Source organism: Heloderma suspectum, chromosome 12 (assembly GCF_057233095.1).
Source record: "Heloderma suspectum isolate Gila_16-S chromosome 12, 16-S_ref, whole genome shotgun sequence".
Taxonomy (NCBI): Eukaryota; Metazoa; Chordata; class Lepidosauria; order Squamata; family Helodermatidae; genus Heloderma; species Heloderma suspectum.
Genome location: NC_139469.1, coordinates 1,608,416 through 1,625,505, shown reverse-complemented (window position 1 = coordinate 1,625,505; position 17,090 = coordinate 1,608,416). Strand labels below are relative to the sequence as shown.

Here is a 17,090-nt window from a genome sequence, read left to right as displayed (position 1 = left end):
ATAGCACCAGTCCATAATATAGAATTACATCCAAGCAATCTCTGTGAAATAGGAGTCATTTTAAATGGAAAGCAACTTGCAAGCTTCCATCAACCCCCAAAAGGGTATGCAATACATTCTAGTGTTAGATGTGATGATCTAAAATAGAATGAGCTGGGTTGAAAAATCAGAAGTTGTTCCAGGAATACGTCTGGTCAGGTCAGTCTTTAGAAGCTGATCTCAGAACCTGCAGCCATTTGCTTGGCACCAAATCAAGCTTTATTGTTTGTAACATGTTTATAAACACACATGCAGGCCAGTGGTTCACAACGGGCAGAGGGGGCAAAGTTCTTAGGCACCAGCAGCACGTTATAAATGTTTGGCTGACCAAGGCTTTTTCCAAACTGGTTCTAAGACTGACATGGATTAACTTAACTCATTTAAACCAAAGTTAGGTTATTTATGTGGAAGGCAGATAATATAATAAATATAATTTAATTCACCATGACCGAAATAAGTCAAAGTGAAGGAGACTTTTTTCAGAGTCTCTAGTGAACAAAGGTGGGTACATTCTCTCACCCACTCAGCCTGTACTTTAAGGATGCTTTTGTGAACCAAATGAGCAATAAAAGGACAAGCTAAAAAGAAGAAAGGCAGCAGGAACTGTTGCAGCACCTTCGCTACTTGCCAATTATCTTGATCCCTCTCTATTCAAGAGAGGCAGGCAGAAGGGCATCAGAATGGAACACAGCTCAGAGCTGCTGTCATTTCAGCTTCTACCTCCCAAGTCAAATCCCAAGTTTTCCCACCACGCATCCCTCGCTCCTTACCCTTTCTGATAAAGCACGACTGGCAAGCCTGCCTTAGCTTATGTGTGCCTTCCAGGGGATTTCTTGTAACTAAGGGAGATGCCGTTGACATGGGCACATTAGCAGGCCCACTGCCAAACACGCTAGAATAGTCATTTCGAGCTGGACTTGAAATCCCCATGTAGTTCTCAGACCCAAACAAACTTGTAGGCCCATTCATCTGTTGGAAGAAAGAAAGCTGTTTCTGACAACTGATCATCTCATTATTTTTGTTCATTACATTTTTATCCTGCCCTTCCTCCAAGGAGATCAGGACAGTGTATGTGGTTGTCCGCACCCCATTTTATCATCACAACAACCTGGCGAGGTAGGTCAGACTGAGAGACAGTGGCTGCCCCAAGACCATCCAGCAAGCTTCAAGGCCAAGTGGGGATTTGAACCTGGGTCTCCATGGCCCTAGCCCATTTTAAAATATATTTTGAGATTATGTTCCGAATCAAAACCCTGAACCATTTTAAAAGGAGAACAAACAAACCTAAAATTCAAAAGGAAAGTTTGCACAGGTACTTACAAGTCGAAGAGGAGAATTACTGTTTAATGCTGAGGTGACATCTCTCGAAATAGAACTGGATATATCTATTGGGATTAAGAACACCACAAGTTAGTTCAGTACACATTCCACACACAGGCAGAGTAAGGGGGCAATGCCTTTCCTCATATGAGCAAGACACACTTCATCTTTTCAGGAACACCACCACCCAGCATCTGGCACAGAGATTTGGCAAACCTGAATGCCGCAAGGGGGCAGTGAACTATGCCTTCAAGAATTAGGTGACCATGATGGATGCACGCACCATTTCAGCTGCTGGGAGCGAGGATGATCCCCCAAAATATAGACAGTAACAGTTTCTAGAGAGGAGTAAGTATGCTGCAGGATTTGATGCAGTATATGCTGCAACAGACCATAAGAAAGGATCACCGCCACTCAGAAAACACAGTGGTTCCCCAGCCCCCAGCTCAGGTAAGGTATAGGGGATGGAAGACACCAGGAGGAGATATTAGCTGGGCTCTCCTGCAGTTGCAAGTAAGATGCCTAGCCCTTGTTCTGGGATTTAAATGAGAAATGCACATGCCCCTTTTAAGTCCAATAAAGAAACGTACCTCCAAAAGTAATCTGGGGTGGGGTGTGGTCGGGTGGGGAGGGGAAAGGAACAGAAGACAGGACTTACTGTGAGTGTTCCTTTTCCTTAGAGGAGGGAGGAAACCTTGCAAAGGGTTACTCCACCCCTCAAAAGGTCTCCTCCCAGCCCATGGGAGAAGTTCTAAGGATTCTGTTCCAGACATCAGAAGTTTAAGAAACGCTGTTCTGAAGTTCAACAGCAATCTCCATATAGGGGAAAAGTGGCCTCTTACTTGCAGGCCACTGACTTTCAACCTCAGCTCGTTATCTAAAATGGCAACAACAGCGGCCTATCTCACAAGACTGTTGTTATGGTTGAAGAGTACTGTAAAGCCTTCTGCTATATTAAAATTGATGGATTCTGGTCCGATGGGGTCCCTCCCCAGCACACTGCCCTTATTAATGTGCTTATTAAAAGGCGCTGCTTTGATTCACAGGCTTCCCCTATTATGGTTTTTAATTTAAGACTGGTCTTACCTCTTTTAGAATCACTGATTGAGAAAGTACTTAAAGAGGAACAAAAGTTATCCAGGGCAGAAACCAAGGGCTGGGAATACATTTCAGAAAAAGAGGCCGCAGGAACAAATCCAGCTCTGACTGACAATGTCCCAAGCAAAGGGGCAGAGAAAGGTAAGCTGGGAGCAATGGTAGCTGTTGGGATGGTTCCTCGGACGACTGTGCTTGGCTAGGAAAAGGAAAAGAATTGATCCCTCACTTTCGTGACGTGGTTGTTTGTTTGCTTATTATTTATTTTATTTATGGACTGCTTAATAAAAGCATTTACTAAAGCAGTATACAATACAAAGATATAATCACAAATACAATAAAATATAAAAATAGTAAAATGTCCTTTTCAGCATATACATATCTAAAAGAGGTGGTGGTTGTTTTAAGCTTTCTATATTAAAGTAGCTTTGAAGCTAGTCTAGGCACTCATTGCTTTCATCACAGGGATCAGCATCTGCCAGCTGCTATTGCAGGAGACTCTGGAAGCTTGCTATGGGAATGGCTCCGACTTGAGTTCTGCTTCACAATGTGGCTGGGAAGGGCTCACAGCTCAGTGGCCAAGCACCTGCTTTGCATGCAGAAGATCCCAGATTCAATCCCCAGATAAAAGGATCAAGAAGCAGGTGCTGTGGAAGAGCCTCCTCTGCCCTAGATCTGGGAAAACTTGCAGCCAATCAGAGCATAAAGCACTGGGCTAGACAGACCAAAGCGTAAGGAAGACTCCTACTATCACATACTAGAACCGGCATTTTGATTAAGATGCTCCCAGGTCTAATCCCTGGCATCACCAGCTAAAAAGATCCCAAGTAGCAAATGCTGTGGAAAATCTGATCACCTGGAGAGCTGCTGCCAATCAGAGGAGACAAAGACTGGGCTAGCCCAACCAACAGTCTGACCTCATACAAGGCTGTTTCACATGGGGGGGGGGGGTGCCAATCTCCGTGGTGAAATTAACATGCAGACCAGCTCCAAGAGACCATGTTATGAAGCATCCAAGTACAGACCATGGAATGCTTGTAAGACTAACATTGCTACCTGAGGGGTCCTAATATTGCAAATACTTTAATGTGCTTCAATAAAGGCCAACAGCATCGACAGAACTCCATGGAATTCGTAGCCTCTGTGCAACATGTTTCAAAACACAGATGCATCCATGATTAAAGCAGCCGCAAAACACAGCAAGGTTCGTGCCTGAGGTTAACTAGTTTTCTACAGCAGAGCTCTTGCCCTAGTGATACACTTCTATTCCTGCGCCCTCGGGCTTTTAACACATCCACAGAGAACTGGCTCTTGAGGATCAACTGTGGCAGAAATAAAAAGCGCTGCAGGAGACACCAGTCAGGAAGTACCATAACCTAAGGCTACAGTTCTGGAAGCAGCTATACATGGATAATCCCATGGGTTTCGGCGGAGCTTCAGCCACTTTCGTACCAAGCAAAAAAGGAAGGTGGCTTACCATAACACTTTCACCAGGATCAGAAACTGCCGAATCAAGTAATTCATCTAGTTCATCTCCAAGAATATCATCTCCATCACCACAATCTAAACAGCCATCAGATATACTAGGGAAAGACCCTCCATTGGCCAGGGAGGCAGTGGAGAGAGAGCTCTTCTCCGTTGGGAGGGTGATAAGAGATGCCATTGGTAACGGAGCCAGGTCACTTGTCAGCTCAGGAGAAAAACTGGAAGGGGAGGAGGAAGGAAGGATCTTTTCCTTCCAACTGGGAAAATCTGAAACAGAGTTTGATTTGGAAAAACACATGCGTCTCAGAACAGGGATTCTCAAAGACTGAGGCAAGTCTCCCAACGGAGGCACAGACATAAGCAACAGAAGCTGCCATCTCCCCCCTGAACCCTCACAGTATCACATGGTGTGACCCAGGGACTAAATGCCAGCCTGCCTTCAGACCTCTCTCCCAGTCAATCCGATACCCCTACCGTGTGCTAGTCATCAGAGTTCAAGGAAAATGGGTCACCAGCAAACATCAAATATGTGCAGAGCACAAAATGGCCAAATCCTTCCTCCGTAGCTACACGAAGAAGCCCCTTCATACAGGAACACAGGCCTTTCACCAGTGCAGGTAACCACAGGTCTTTATGGTGCAGGAGCATCTAGACCATGATGTGCCATGCATGAGATAACAGGACAACCAGCTGACATTCTATTCAGGTCAAGCATCAAATGGCTTCCTATCAGCAGCCCGGCCCTACTTATTCCCAAGGTCTTAAAGAGGATCACCAGCCTGTTGTCTTTGCAGAATGTGAAGAAAGTGCACAAATTTATGTCCTCCCACCACCAGAAAGGAGGCAAGGCCCACATGACGCAGATCAAGTAGCTGGGTTCCCAGAAAAGTTGGGCAGCAAGCATTTAGGGAATGTGGACACTCAGCGCAGCACATGCTGAACAATGAGGGGAACACTGCCAAGGAACACGCCGCAGTGGGCCACCCCCTTCAGCAGGCGTGTTCTAGAAGAAATAAAGCCAAGCATCTTTCAGCCACTCCTCAGGAGATCACCAGCAATGTGCTGCCCACCCGGAAGCTAATATAACACCCACCTATAATCTGGGATGGGACAAATCTATTCCCTCTCACAGTCAAAACACAGACCAACCACCATGGAAATCCATGGGAGGATGGAAAAGCAGGTAAGCATGCAGACACTCTAAGATGACTTATATAGAAATAAATCTGAGAATGAAAGATAGTGGCATAGCTTTTTATATAACTTTCCTCATTAAGTCCAGGAAGTCTCACCTGATTCAATATCTTCTATAGAAGTATTTGAACTCTGCAAGCAAGGAAAATATCTGTCATCAGGAAGTTTGTACAGCAAATGCCTCAGGCAGACATTTTTCATTTAAGATGGATGCCATTAAAAGATTTAATAAACATCGGAAGACCAGGCCAAATATTGCAGAAATACAAGCCCAAATATATGGAACAAGCACTACTAAGGTAAAAACTAAAACATTATTCTCATGTTATTTTTCATTCTCAATTATTCAGTCAGAATCCTGGCTTACAATTCCCTAGCAAGATCTGAACATGGACTATTAAAAACCAACTAAGGCAAGTTATTCTAATGTTCAAACCAAATATAACCTTGTACTATGCAAAATGTTTGATCTAACCCAAATACTTCCAAGATTACATCTATTATGAGTCACATTTTCTGACTTTACTGACTGGAAAATAACTCCATCAGAAGAATTCGGTTCACACGCTGAGGGCACAAAACCTTACCTTACTTGATACTTCTCCAGAAGCAGAGTTGGGGGAAGGCTGCAATTAAACATATCATCATAAACAACTAATATAGAAGAGAGAGCTTTCGAAAGCAATATATGAAAATACTTCTACTTACTTTTGCCCTAACGTAAGCTTTTCTTATTTTTAATCCAAGTTTCTGTGCAAGTTCTTGAGTTAATTTTATTACACTTTCATCCTATAAAAAAAGACAATCCGATCTAAAGGACATCCATGCATCAAGTTCTCAGGATGTTCACACAACAGTGTAACGTATAAATTCTGTTACCACGAGTGTCATCTCAGGACAGTGCCCATGGACTCAGTCTGTGCCAGGACTCTACAGGGGTGGAAGAATGTGCCAAGTGATATCTTACATATGGCATAGCACATCACGTGTAGTACTGATGCTCTGCTACGCCTACCTGATTACCTCAATGGTGAATATATTAACAGTATAACAATAGTACAATACTCAGCAAAAATATTCTCCTGTGCATTATTCCCATAATACACATAGGTGAAGACCACTGAACAACACTAATTTGCCAACATGATCTGCTTACTTGCGGCACTGCAAGGGAACATTTAGCGACAGCATCGTAAGCCTCCTTGTATCTTCCCAGCTCTTTTAAGGCTTTGGATTTCCGGTAGAGAGCTCTGAAATTGTTCTCATTCAGTTTTAAAACTATCCCACAATCTTCTAGAATTCTATCATGCAATCCCTGTACCAATAAACAAACAAATAAACATCTCAAACATTTCATTGCTAGAATTTAGGGCAGAAGGAAGGCAAGAGCAGCAAGGAACGCTCAACATGCTGCAGACTAATTTCCAGACGGGGAGCGCTAACATGTGGAAGACTAGGGAGGGGAATGGACAACAGAAATGCTGGATCGTTGCGAGCTCATTGTTATTCAGTCGTTCAGTCGTGTCCGACTCTTCGTGACCCCATGGACCATAGCACACCAGGCCTTCCTGTCCTTATGCGAGCTCATATAATCCCATAAACCTAGACCCCATAAACCTAGAAGTCTACTGTTATTTAATACTGTGAAACCTCAAGTGAAGCTTTCCATCTCCAACACTTAGCAGTTAAACATGAAGCAATGATCTGACAGCTGTCCTCAGGATCAAATTCCTCTGTAGGATCGTAGATTAACATAAATATGCTTTAATTTACTAATTTAAACTTTCAAGCACTGTATCAGAAATAGAGGTGGGACAGCAAGGCCTGTCACTTGGCTCCGCCTCTCAAAGTTGCCTCCCCCCAAGGCCATTCCACCCAGTCATTATATCGTTCACATACCTTTATGAAGAAGAGGTACTGAAATTTGCGCTCTGCCCGCCCTTTTGTAACGTCTTTGTTGGACTGCGAGCCTACAAGGGCTGCATTGTTGCTTTTAATTTTGTACAGCGCCTTTCAAATAAGGAGTCTCTCAGATGCCTCTTCTAAAGTATATTTGGGGGGCAAGCTTTGCACATTCGGCACATTGTTTTGCTCAAGGCTCCCAGGAAAGGGAAGGCTTGTAAGGAGCATTTCAAATCCACATCTGATCGTCAGCTTGCCCCCTCGTTATCAATTTAGGCCAGTCTTGGAATGCGCATTAAAATGCCAATGATGCGCAGCCCCTGAACCAATTTCCCGGGGTGTGTGCCGTAGCTTTTTAGTTAATGAAGGCAATGGTTGGCAACTGACATCCCCAGGCCAAATCTAGCTCCTCAAGAAGTGTCACATAGCCGCTCAGCTGCTAACTAGAGACAAAAGACGCATCTGTGCCAGCACAACGGACCGGCAAGCTGCTCCTTTGGGAGACTTAAGCTGCAGACCACTCCCATCCTCACTACCTTCTCAGAGTGGAAATCGAGGTCTTGATCAAGCCCTGAACCACTCACCCACCCTCTTAATACAGCACATACCTTCTTCGAATAACATGCTATGCGATTAACATGCAGTTTCTCTAATATTTCATCAGAAATGTGGATTCCTTCAGAATTGGCATAATCAGCTATGTTTAAAGCTTCCGAGTAGTGGTTCAGCGATCCTTCCCAATCACTTTCTCGGTACGCATCATTCCCCTCATTAAACAGATTCTTAACAAGCTCTCGTATGAATATCTGAAACACAAATTCTTGGTTAAGTGCTCGCAGGCAGGTTCGTACATACAAAATACATCAATCATTTTCTAAAAAGGTCTCCCTGCCTCTCTCTAAGCACCACCAACAGAAGGGCCAGCTGTTAACTAGCTCTTTCTGATGCAATCACTACTGAAGTCCTTAGAAACAACCACACAACAGAAGCTGCCAACAAGGCAATAAATGAAAAGAAGATAAAAGCAGTAGAACATGCCCGGACTCATTATCTCTGCCTCAGATTTAGTGGATGCAACTTGCAGTTCTGGGGGAAAAGAGAAGCAATATGCCAAAACCCGCAAAATGCACTGCCACTTGCATTTCTGCCTCTCAGCAAGAAGTACTTTGATCTTTTCACCAGCCTGTTCTGGATTACAGCTCTTACAGGGAGCCAAACGAGTGTAACACACAACAGAGCTACCTCACATCCAGTTGGAACAATGATCACTCTTATTGTCTCAGCACTGGCCAGCCATTGCAAAATAGCAACACTGAAGTGCTTACATAACCAAATAGCCAAAGAAGAATACAAGACCCAAGGAACTAGAAATTCCCACCCACTGCAGAGTCCCCTATGCCTCTGGTAGAGAAGTTCATAAAGGAACATTGTTACCTCATATTGTTCTTGAGTCCCTGGGTAGGGTAAAGTAGACCTGGGGGCGGGGGTAGGGGGGAAATCAAAAAGACAAGAATCAGATCTTACTCAGACCTTGCTCAAAAAAGGTATACATCCAAGAGACTTGTAAGACAAGGATGGGACTAGAAAGACAAAAATGCCTTTTACATTCTCAAAGGTAATGCATTTCTCAGTGATTGCTTTGCCTCTAGAAAGGTCTTTGCAACCCAAACCCTCTCTAAACTTAGCTCCCTGCAATCTGACAGAATGGGTTCTAGCCCCTGAAACCTTAAGCCTAAATATATTATTAGCCTTTGACATGTCAGAACAGAAAATGTTTAGTTGGTTTTGTTTTTTTGATGCAACAGATTAACACAGCTAGCCCTCTGGAATTCCCTACAATTCAATTCACATAAGTGCCTGACAGTCTCCACACAGGTTCTTTGTTCTGAAGAGCACCAGCAGTCTCTGTTAAAGACTCACCTCTTTAAATGCAATATCTTTGGACACCTAAGTCTGAAGAGTTCTGTATAACTCAAAACTGCTATAGAATTTATTCATCCCGTGAAAGCATAGCAGCCAAGAGCATGAGCTGTGAGCCAGGAAATATTCATTGCAAATCTCACCTCTGCCATGCACTCTTTCACCAGCCTGAAGCAAGGCACTATGTCTTGGCCGCAGGACTCACCTACAGTGACAGCAGCCTGCTTTGCAGAGCTGTGGAAAGGACGACTAAGAAAATATATGGAGGACACTTGAAATACACTAGATACATGCTACGTATTTCATGTTAAATCAAACTCTTTTAGAATATGCTTTTCTTTTTTAAGGGTGGAGGCCAGAAGAAGCCAGCGTGTAGGACTGACCTGTCAAATGCCAAGACCTCAACTCTGAATTTTTATCCTTTCCATTTCTTTACTGAACCTTTCAAGCACTATTTGTGACTTCATATTTCTAGACTTGTCTTTTCAATGACATAGGCCTGGTTCACACATAATGCTAGCCCATGGTTTATTGAATCCATGGTTTGTTGCCCTATTCAAGGTTTGTCTGGCAAACAACTGAGCAAACTGTGGTTTGTTTTCTCAATCCTTGGGTTGTTTGTTTTCCTCCTTTGCCTGCTCCCTCCCTGTATCCCAAATGCCTTTGCAGTACAGTAATACTGGCATGTAGACCGGCTGGGGTTTCTTTACCACTCTTGCCCACCAACTCTGTAGTCTAGCGAAAAACCCACTGTTCTGGGTTCTCACGTAACTATAACCCATGGTTTAGACAACCAAGAGTTCACAACCCAAGAACAAACCATGGGTTCTCTTTCTGGATTGTTTGTGGTTAACAAACCATGGTTTGTTAGTGCAGCTGTGCACACATCACGACAACCTAGAATTCAATAATGCCTATCACGGCTTAGCTTTATGTGTAAACCAGGCCACAGACTACAACTTCCTGTTTTATTAGAAGATGGCAGCTGGTACACTGCATTATAACCAAAGCCTGCAGACCATACTGAGATGTTGGAGGGAGGACACAAGCATGGCCTATACAGCCACCTGTTGTCCAAGAGACCTGCTTCCCCTTCAGTTACAGCAGCGAACATCCTGGGCCATCGTGGAGTAATTTTTTTGCTTGTGACAAACTGGTTGTTCAAACACCTCTATTTCAGGGCTATTCCAACCAAATGCTTACAGCAGTGTGGGGTAAAAACAGTTTTACGTGAAAATATCCACTGATATATTTTCCAGCTTCCCAGTTTTAAAAATGCATTGTTTCATAAAATCAGTAACTGAATGAACACATTTCAACTCAAATTAGGAAATGGATGCAATCCCTGTCAAATCTAAAATCAAAGTTGTTATTAACTTTTTTCAGGTGACAATTCCTAAGGAGCACAAGTATTTATGGGCACAGCTCCTCAGGCATGCTAAAACTAGCATGCTAACACTTTTCGGTGTCTTCATTTTGAATTAACATCTAAGTAAGGGAAGTTACTGAGTTGTCACGTCTTAAAATACTTAGAAACATTTCAGTACAAATATTTTCCAAGTAAAGCTTTGAATTTGTTTGAATACAACATTTAAACCACACTAACAGTGCAAGCCTATGCATGCTGATTTGAAAATAAGTTTCACTATGTTCAATAGGGCTTAGTTCCAAATAGTAGTACATAGGACTGCAGCCCAATTATGCTTTACCTATTGTTTTTTCAACTAACCAAATGTTTCAGCTCAACTACTTTGGGCTATTGGACAATCTTTTGGGATACTTATGAAGCACATAAAATTAACCGCAACACAACTTTTAGCTTTGTTTACTAAATACAAGTCAAAGAAACATGATAAAACAAATCTCAAAGGATTTAGGGCAGTGGAGATTTCTGATTTACATAGGAACAGAGGATGCTGCCTCATACAGAATCAGACCCTTGGTCCATCCAGCCCAGTATTGCTCATGCTGACTGGCAGCCATGGCTCTCCAGGGGGTTCAGGCAGGAATCTTTCCTGATTTACCTGGAGATGCTAGGAACTGAGCCTGGGACCATTTGCAAGCAAAGCAGGGGCCTTTCCACTGAGCCACAGCCCCTCCCATTTCTTGAAGGAAAACCCACATTGCAGGCTGCTTGTGAACACATGGCTTTTTACATTGTTCACAGGCTGCTCGTTGGGACAGCTCTGCAGGAGGCTAAGCAACCACTTCCCTTAAGCAAAGAAGCTACCTAGCAATGGGCCAGAGCATTGACTCCTGCTGCCATAGCTGAAGGGGGACAATGCCTCTCTGATAGCAGGTGGGTCGTGGCTCACAATTTCACAGGAAATGGGGGCATACTGGAGCATGATCCCTGTATGAAGACTCCTCGGCAACTGCAGAAGGAACTATTTTTGTGCCTGGATATGTCTATTTCTTTACACGCACATTCAATTTTTTCCTTAATAGAAACACGTTTTCTTCTCAGAATGAAAAGGTAATTTAAGCATGGCATTGTTGATCCTGGACAAACAAAGATTGTGCAATCCTATGCATGTTTATTTAGAGGTAAGTTCCACTGTTCCAGAAGGTTCCAGAAGTAGATTCCAGAAGGTAGTGCTGGGGGATTATTGCTCTGTGCCATGGCAATTATGCCATGGGGTTCCACAGGGCTCTATTTTATCCCCCATGCTGTTTAACATCTACATGAAACTGCTGGGGGAGGTTATCCGGAGGTGTGGGCTGAGGTGCCATCAATATGCAGATGACACCCAGCTCTACCTCTCTTTCTCATCAAAACCAGGTGAGGCAGTGGCTGTTCTGAATCAGTGCCTGGGCACGGTAATGGACTGGATGAGGGCTAATAAACTGAAACTCAATCCAGACAAGATGGAGGTACTGTTAGTGGGTGGTTCGTCTGCCCGGCTAGGTGATATTCAACCTGTTCTGGAGGGGGTTGCGCTCCCCCTAAAGGATCAGGTTCGTAGTTTGGGGGTGCTCTTGGATCCAGAACTGTCACTTGAGGCACAGGTGAACTCAGTGGCACGGAGCACTTTTTATCAGCTTAGGCTGGTATACCAACTACGCCCTTATCTGGACAGAGATAGCCTAGCTACAGTTATCCATGCTCTGATAACTTCTCGTCTGGATTACTGCAATGCGTTATATGTGGGGCTGCCTTTGAAAACGGTCCGGAAACTTCAGCTGGTCCAAAATAGGGCAGCAAGATTGTTAACAGGGACTGGCCTGCGAGCTCATATTATGCCAGTACTTTTCCAGCTGCACTGGCTGCCAGTCCATTTCCGGGCCCGATTCAAAGTGCTGGTGTTAACATTCAAAGCCCTTAACGGCTTGGGGCCAGGTTACCTGAAGGATCGCCTCCTCCCATATGTGCCTGCCCGGACCTTAAGAACATCATCAGTGACCCTTCTCCGTGAGCCCCTGCCAAAGGAAGTGAAGCGGGTGGCTACTAGGAGGAGGGCTTTTTCTGCTGTGGCACCCCGGCTCTGGAATGAGCTCCTTAGTGAGGTTCACCTGGCACCTACATTGTATTCCTTTCGGCGCCAGGTGAAGACCTTTTTATTTTCCCAGGCATTTTAGCATTTTAGCCTTCTAAATTTTTATCTTTGCTGTTTTAAATCTGTATTTTAAACTCTTGCACTGCTGCTAGGTTTTATTGTGGTTGTATTGTTATATTGTGGTTTTAATTTCTATATATTTTAAATTGTTTTATTGTGTGTTGTTTGGTTTTAATTTTTGTGAACCACCCAGAGAGCTTTGGCTATTGGGCGGTATAGAAATGAAATAAATAAATAAACTGTGTTCAATGGGGCCTCCTCCACAATAAGTGCACACAGGATTGCAGCCTAAAGAGCATTACTCTCAAAGAATCAGACTGGAGTATTACTATGCCCCTATGTTTATTCTGAAAGGACAGAGTCATTCAGACATACAACCCCTGTAAACAAACAAACAAAAATGCATCATGTTTTAAATCAGCTCTATCTGCCAACAAAACCACCTCACACACAAGTGTCCGGTCACCAAGAGCCTTACTGTATAAACTGCAGCCCTTTCTTAATCTCCTGGAGTCTGATGCTTCTATCCACGGAAACATTGGACATGTTATCGTGAACATCCACTTCTTCAGTATGCAGCTTCTGAAAAAGAAATAATAGAGAGTAGACAAGTGGCTCATAAAACAAGCTGTTAGAAGTAAATTATGAAAGAGAAGAACAATGTTCTCTATGAAAAGGACAGCCTAGGGGCTGGTTCCGATTAATGCTGAACCACAGTTGAGTGTGATAAGAATGAGCCTAGCCATTCCCTGGACTTGTGTGCTCCTCTACTCCCTCTGGCAAAACCATGATGCGCTCAGAATCTTTCACTTCCATTTTCCGTTAACTGAAGCTTGCCGTGTTGTCTGAACCTGGACAGACTTTGGTTAATCTTAACTATGGTTAATGGAAAGAAGTGAACTTCAAATCATATGTTATGAAGCTGTTACACTAACCACAGTTACGATTATCCACAGTTTAGACTCTGGACAACAGACTAACCTGTGGTTAATTTAAAACACAAGTGGAAGTTTGCAATCTCCTCCTTGCAAGAGGAGATGCAGCGGGGAGCATGACCTTGCAGGATGGCTAGGCTAGTTCTTGTAACACTAAACTATGGTTTAATGTTATGTCTGAATGCAGTCTATGCCTTTGCTTTCCAGACAACAAAATATGAAAAAGTAGGGGGAAATGAGCCTGTTTCACAGGCTGAAGGAAGTTTTAAAAAGGATTTGTGCTTAACACATAACACCAGAGTGAGGTAGAAAATTACCAGATGCACAGTAAACTGAAGATTTCTTTAAGATAAAAAATCAAGCTGTTAGAAGTAACTTATGAAATAATAGTTTTATCTAAAAAATAAACACATAATTTCTCTCTTGCCAATGCAGCCAACAGAATTCTCGAGAAGTGATCAGAATGTGTACAAGAAAATCTATTTGGGAAGTGGTCATAAAAGTACCAAAATAGAATGAATTCTCATTATAGAGGAAAGCAATGTCTGCAATTACATATATCTGGTCAGGATAATAATTCTGACTTCAAGTTAAGGGTTAGAGCAGACTTCTCAGAAACCAGCAATGCAGACAGCCCTGCATTGGTTTCCAATGAGCTTCCAAAGCATCCACTTATACAGAATGGGAGAAACTTCCATGGAGCTATCATTTTCAACTGATTACATTAACAAGGATTAGACACTCAGAAAGAGCCAGCATGGTGTAGTGGCTAGAGTGCTGGACTGGGAGTCAGGAGATCCGGGTTCTAGTCCCCACTTGGCCATGGAAGCTCACTGGGTGACTTTGGGCCAGTCACATACTCTCAGCCCAACCTACCTCACAGGGTTGTTGTTGTGAGGATAAAATGGAGGAGGAGGAGGATTATGTACGCCACCTTGAGTTCCTTGGAGGAAAAAAGGCGGGATATAAATGTAATAAATAAAAATAAAATAAATAAACCCTACCCCTGCTCTTCTGCAAACATCACAAGAATGCCTGGAGTTGCACTGGAATGCCATACTTCATTAAAGTAACCAAGGCAGTAGCAAAAACCAAATCCATGACCACAAGCTGGGCTGCTGCAACCCCCTGTATGGAACTCCTGTATTTGCAATGTGCCCTGCAGCTATAAACATGCACCATCCACAACTAAAAAGCCAGCAATCACAAAACAGAGCAGTATAAGATGCATTAAAAAATCAGTAAGCGAGTGACAGGAACCAGATGCACGTTGAGAAGAGTCACTTATTCCATTATCACAAATACGAATGAAAGAAGATTCAGTGCCTAAACCCAAACTAGTGAAGTCCAATTTGGATTGGAACCATAGCGTGCAGGGGAAGAGGTTTAACCCCTCCCTCCCACAAACCTCCAAAAAAATCACACATATCCCAAGCACAGGAAATACCAATAGTAAAAGAACTGCCATTGGCACCAATGGGAGTTGTTGTTTTTACTATCTCTATTTGCTGTACCAGGACGGATCACATCAAGCAAAGCATTTAAAATTAAGTGTAATTAGGCCATTGGAAAAATTTAGCATACACTTGTCAACAATCTAGACTGAGAAACCATGTTTGACCCAGGAGAAAATTTTGATATATTGGCAACTAGTTGTTACCAAATTAGTGCCAGAGAAGAACAGGGACAAAGTAGTTAAGATGGTGCATATTTTATCCCTCTGAAACTATAAATTGGCATCAACACTACATAAAAGTTAACTGTCTAAAATGTCACTTTTTCTGGTCATCTTCTCTTAACCTCTCTCACTTCCAAGACCCAAATTAAATAATTTAATCAGTTAGGTACATAGCAGCTGTAAACCAATTCATGCTCTGGCTCACAAAAAATGTAATCATGCAATAAGCTTGTTAGTTGTTAAGGTGCCACAAGATTCTTTGTTGTTTTAGGTAGAAACCAATCAGTTCCAACTACAGCAGCATAAAACTGAAACTGCTACTAGACAGGTGTGAACACCAGAAACAGAAAGCTTTTCATGCAAATTATCAGACAATCATGATATTCAGAGGACTGTATTCACCTGAAACCACCACCCAAAAGGGCAGAATAAGCCACCTGACATATGCAGGATTTTTTTTTCCTAATAGTGCAACAATTTCAAAGCTTACTGGAGCATTCCAAATAACTAACCTATCTCAAGGTATTTGAAGAAGCTACTGGGCAAGCTACCCACTTTCATTTCATTTTTTACATTTCTAGCCAAAGCTCCCTGGGTGGTTTACAAAGATATTTTTGGACCAGGAAAAAAATTATTGATCTGACCACAGGTCTAGCCCCTGCACATATTCAATTTTACTGGGGAACATTCACAATGAAAATGAACTGAGAGAGAAGCCAGACAATAAGCAAAATAGAGACCCTATTGTTGATAGCATCACTTTACAGCATGGCCACTTCTAAAATAATTTCAGTTTCAGTTTTGCTTCCTATAATCAACTTGCTTTTGTTGTCAGCTTATAGACAATCCAGAAAAGGTGAAATACACCAGTCCACTTTTATTTACTTAAAGTGTTAATAAACATAACTAAACATTATGCGTAACGTTAGATAGTAACGTATGGCTGTGAGAGCTGGACTGTAAGGAAGGCTGAGCGCCGAAGAATTGATGCTTTCGAACTGTGGTGCTGGAGAAGACTCTGACGAGTCCCCTGGACTGCAAGGAGGTCAAATCAGTCCATCCTAAAGGAAATCAACCCTGACTGCTCATTGGAAGGACAGATACTGAAGCTGAAGCTCAAATATTTTGGCCACCTAATGTGAAGAGAAAACTCTCTGGAAAAGACCCTGATGCTGGGAAAGACTGAAGGCAAAAGAAGAAGGGGACGGCAGAGGATGAGATGGCTAAATAGCATTACCGATGCAATGAATATGGACTTAAGCACACTCCGGGAGAGAGCGGAGGACAGGAAGGCCTGGCGTGCTATGGTCCATAGGGTCACGAACAGTTGGACATGACTTAACGACTGAACAACAACGAACATTATGTGGCAGCTTAGGGACTGGCAGGTTTTTGTGACAGAAGCTATCATGATCTAGAGCCAACTTTTACACCTACAAAGAACACACCTGACAAAGTGGACGCCAGCCCTGTCTTCAAGATGCCGCCACCAGACCTTTGGCTGTTCTTACCTCAGCATTCTCCAAACTGGTGCCCTCCAGATGTTTTGGGCTACAACTCCCAGAGTCCCTGACCACGGGCCATGCAGGCTGGGGCTGATGGGAGTTGAAGTCCCAAACATCTGGAAGGCAACCAGGTTGGGGGCCTTTCTTATCTTGTATGCTTTTGAGCTTTGTGCAGAAATGTCACAGGCCTCTCATACGTGCCTCACGGCTTCGCTACTCTTTCTACCCATCGCTACCCAGATGGGAAGGTACGTAAATCCTCTCTACCTCCAGACCTGCCAATACGGCAAAGTCGCCTTCAGAGTTACACAAGACTCTTGAGCTTGTTTTGCTGCTGGGGGCTACGATTTCGCCCGCCCTCCCTCCTCTTTTCCAGAACTCACAGGCAGCCACGCAGCCGCCCGCGACGAGTTCGTCGGAAGTTTCTTCATCGGCCTCGCCCGATGCCGCCTTGCGCCCA

The 17,090-nt window shown here is 43.4% G+C and overlaps 1 protein-coding gene across 3 annotated transcripts in view; it reads right to left on the bottom strand.

The window, feature by feature from the left end:
• The window catches only part of ZC3H7A (zinc finger CCCH-type containing 7A), a 33,139-nt gene that overhangs the window by 15,798 nt on the left and 251 nt on the right, over nucleotides 1-17,090 (bottom strand). For 2 of the 3 annotated variants that reach the window (XR_014785485.1, XM_084818086.1), the window contains exons 2-12: nucleotides 12,991-13,094; nucleotides 8,470-8,509; nucleotides 7,644-7,841; nucleotides 6,290-6,448; nucleotides 5,842-5,922; nucleotides 5,721-5,759; nucleotides 5,232-5,265; nucleotides 3,932-4,206; nucleotides 2,446-2,653; nucleotides 1,360-1,424; nucleotides 810-1,008 (exon numbers count right to left, since the gene is read on the bottom strand). Coding sequence is in view for 2 of the 3 variants with exons in the window: in XM_084818086.1 (XP_084674212.1) it covers nucleotides 810-1,008; nucleotides 1,360-1,424; nucleotides 2,446-2,653; nucleotides 3,932-4,206; nucleotides 5,232-5,265; nucleotides 5,721-5,759; nucleotides 5,842-5,922; nucleotides 6,290-6,448; nucleotides 7,644-7,841; nucleotides 8,470-8,509; nucleotides 12,991-13,058 (1,366 nt within the window). In the remaining variant the exon portion in view is untranslated. The remainder of the gene's footprint in view (nucleotides 1-809; nucleotides 1,009-1,359; nucleotides 1,425-2,445; nucleotides 2,654-3,931; nucleotides 4,207-5,231; nucleotides 5,266-5,720; nucleotides 5,760-5,841; nucleotides 5,923-6,289; nucleotides 6,449-7,643; nucleotides 7,842-8,469; nucleotides 8,510-12,990; nucleotides 13,095-17,090) is intronic. The other variant, XM_084818088.1, reaches the window with a different exon arrangement.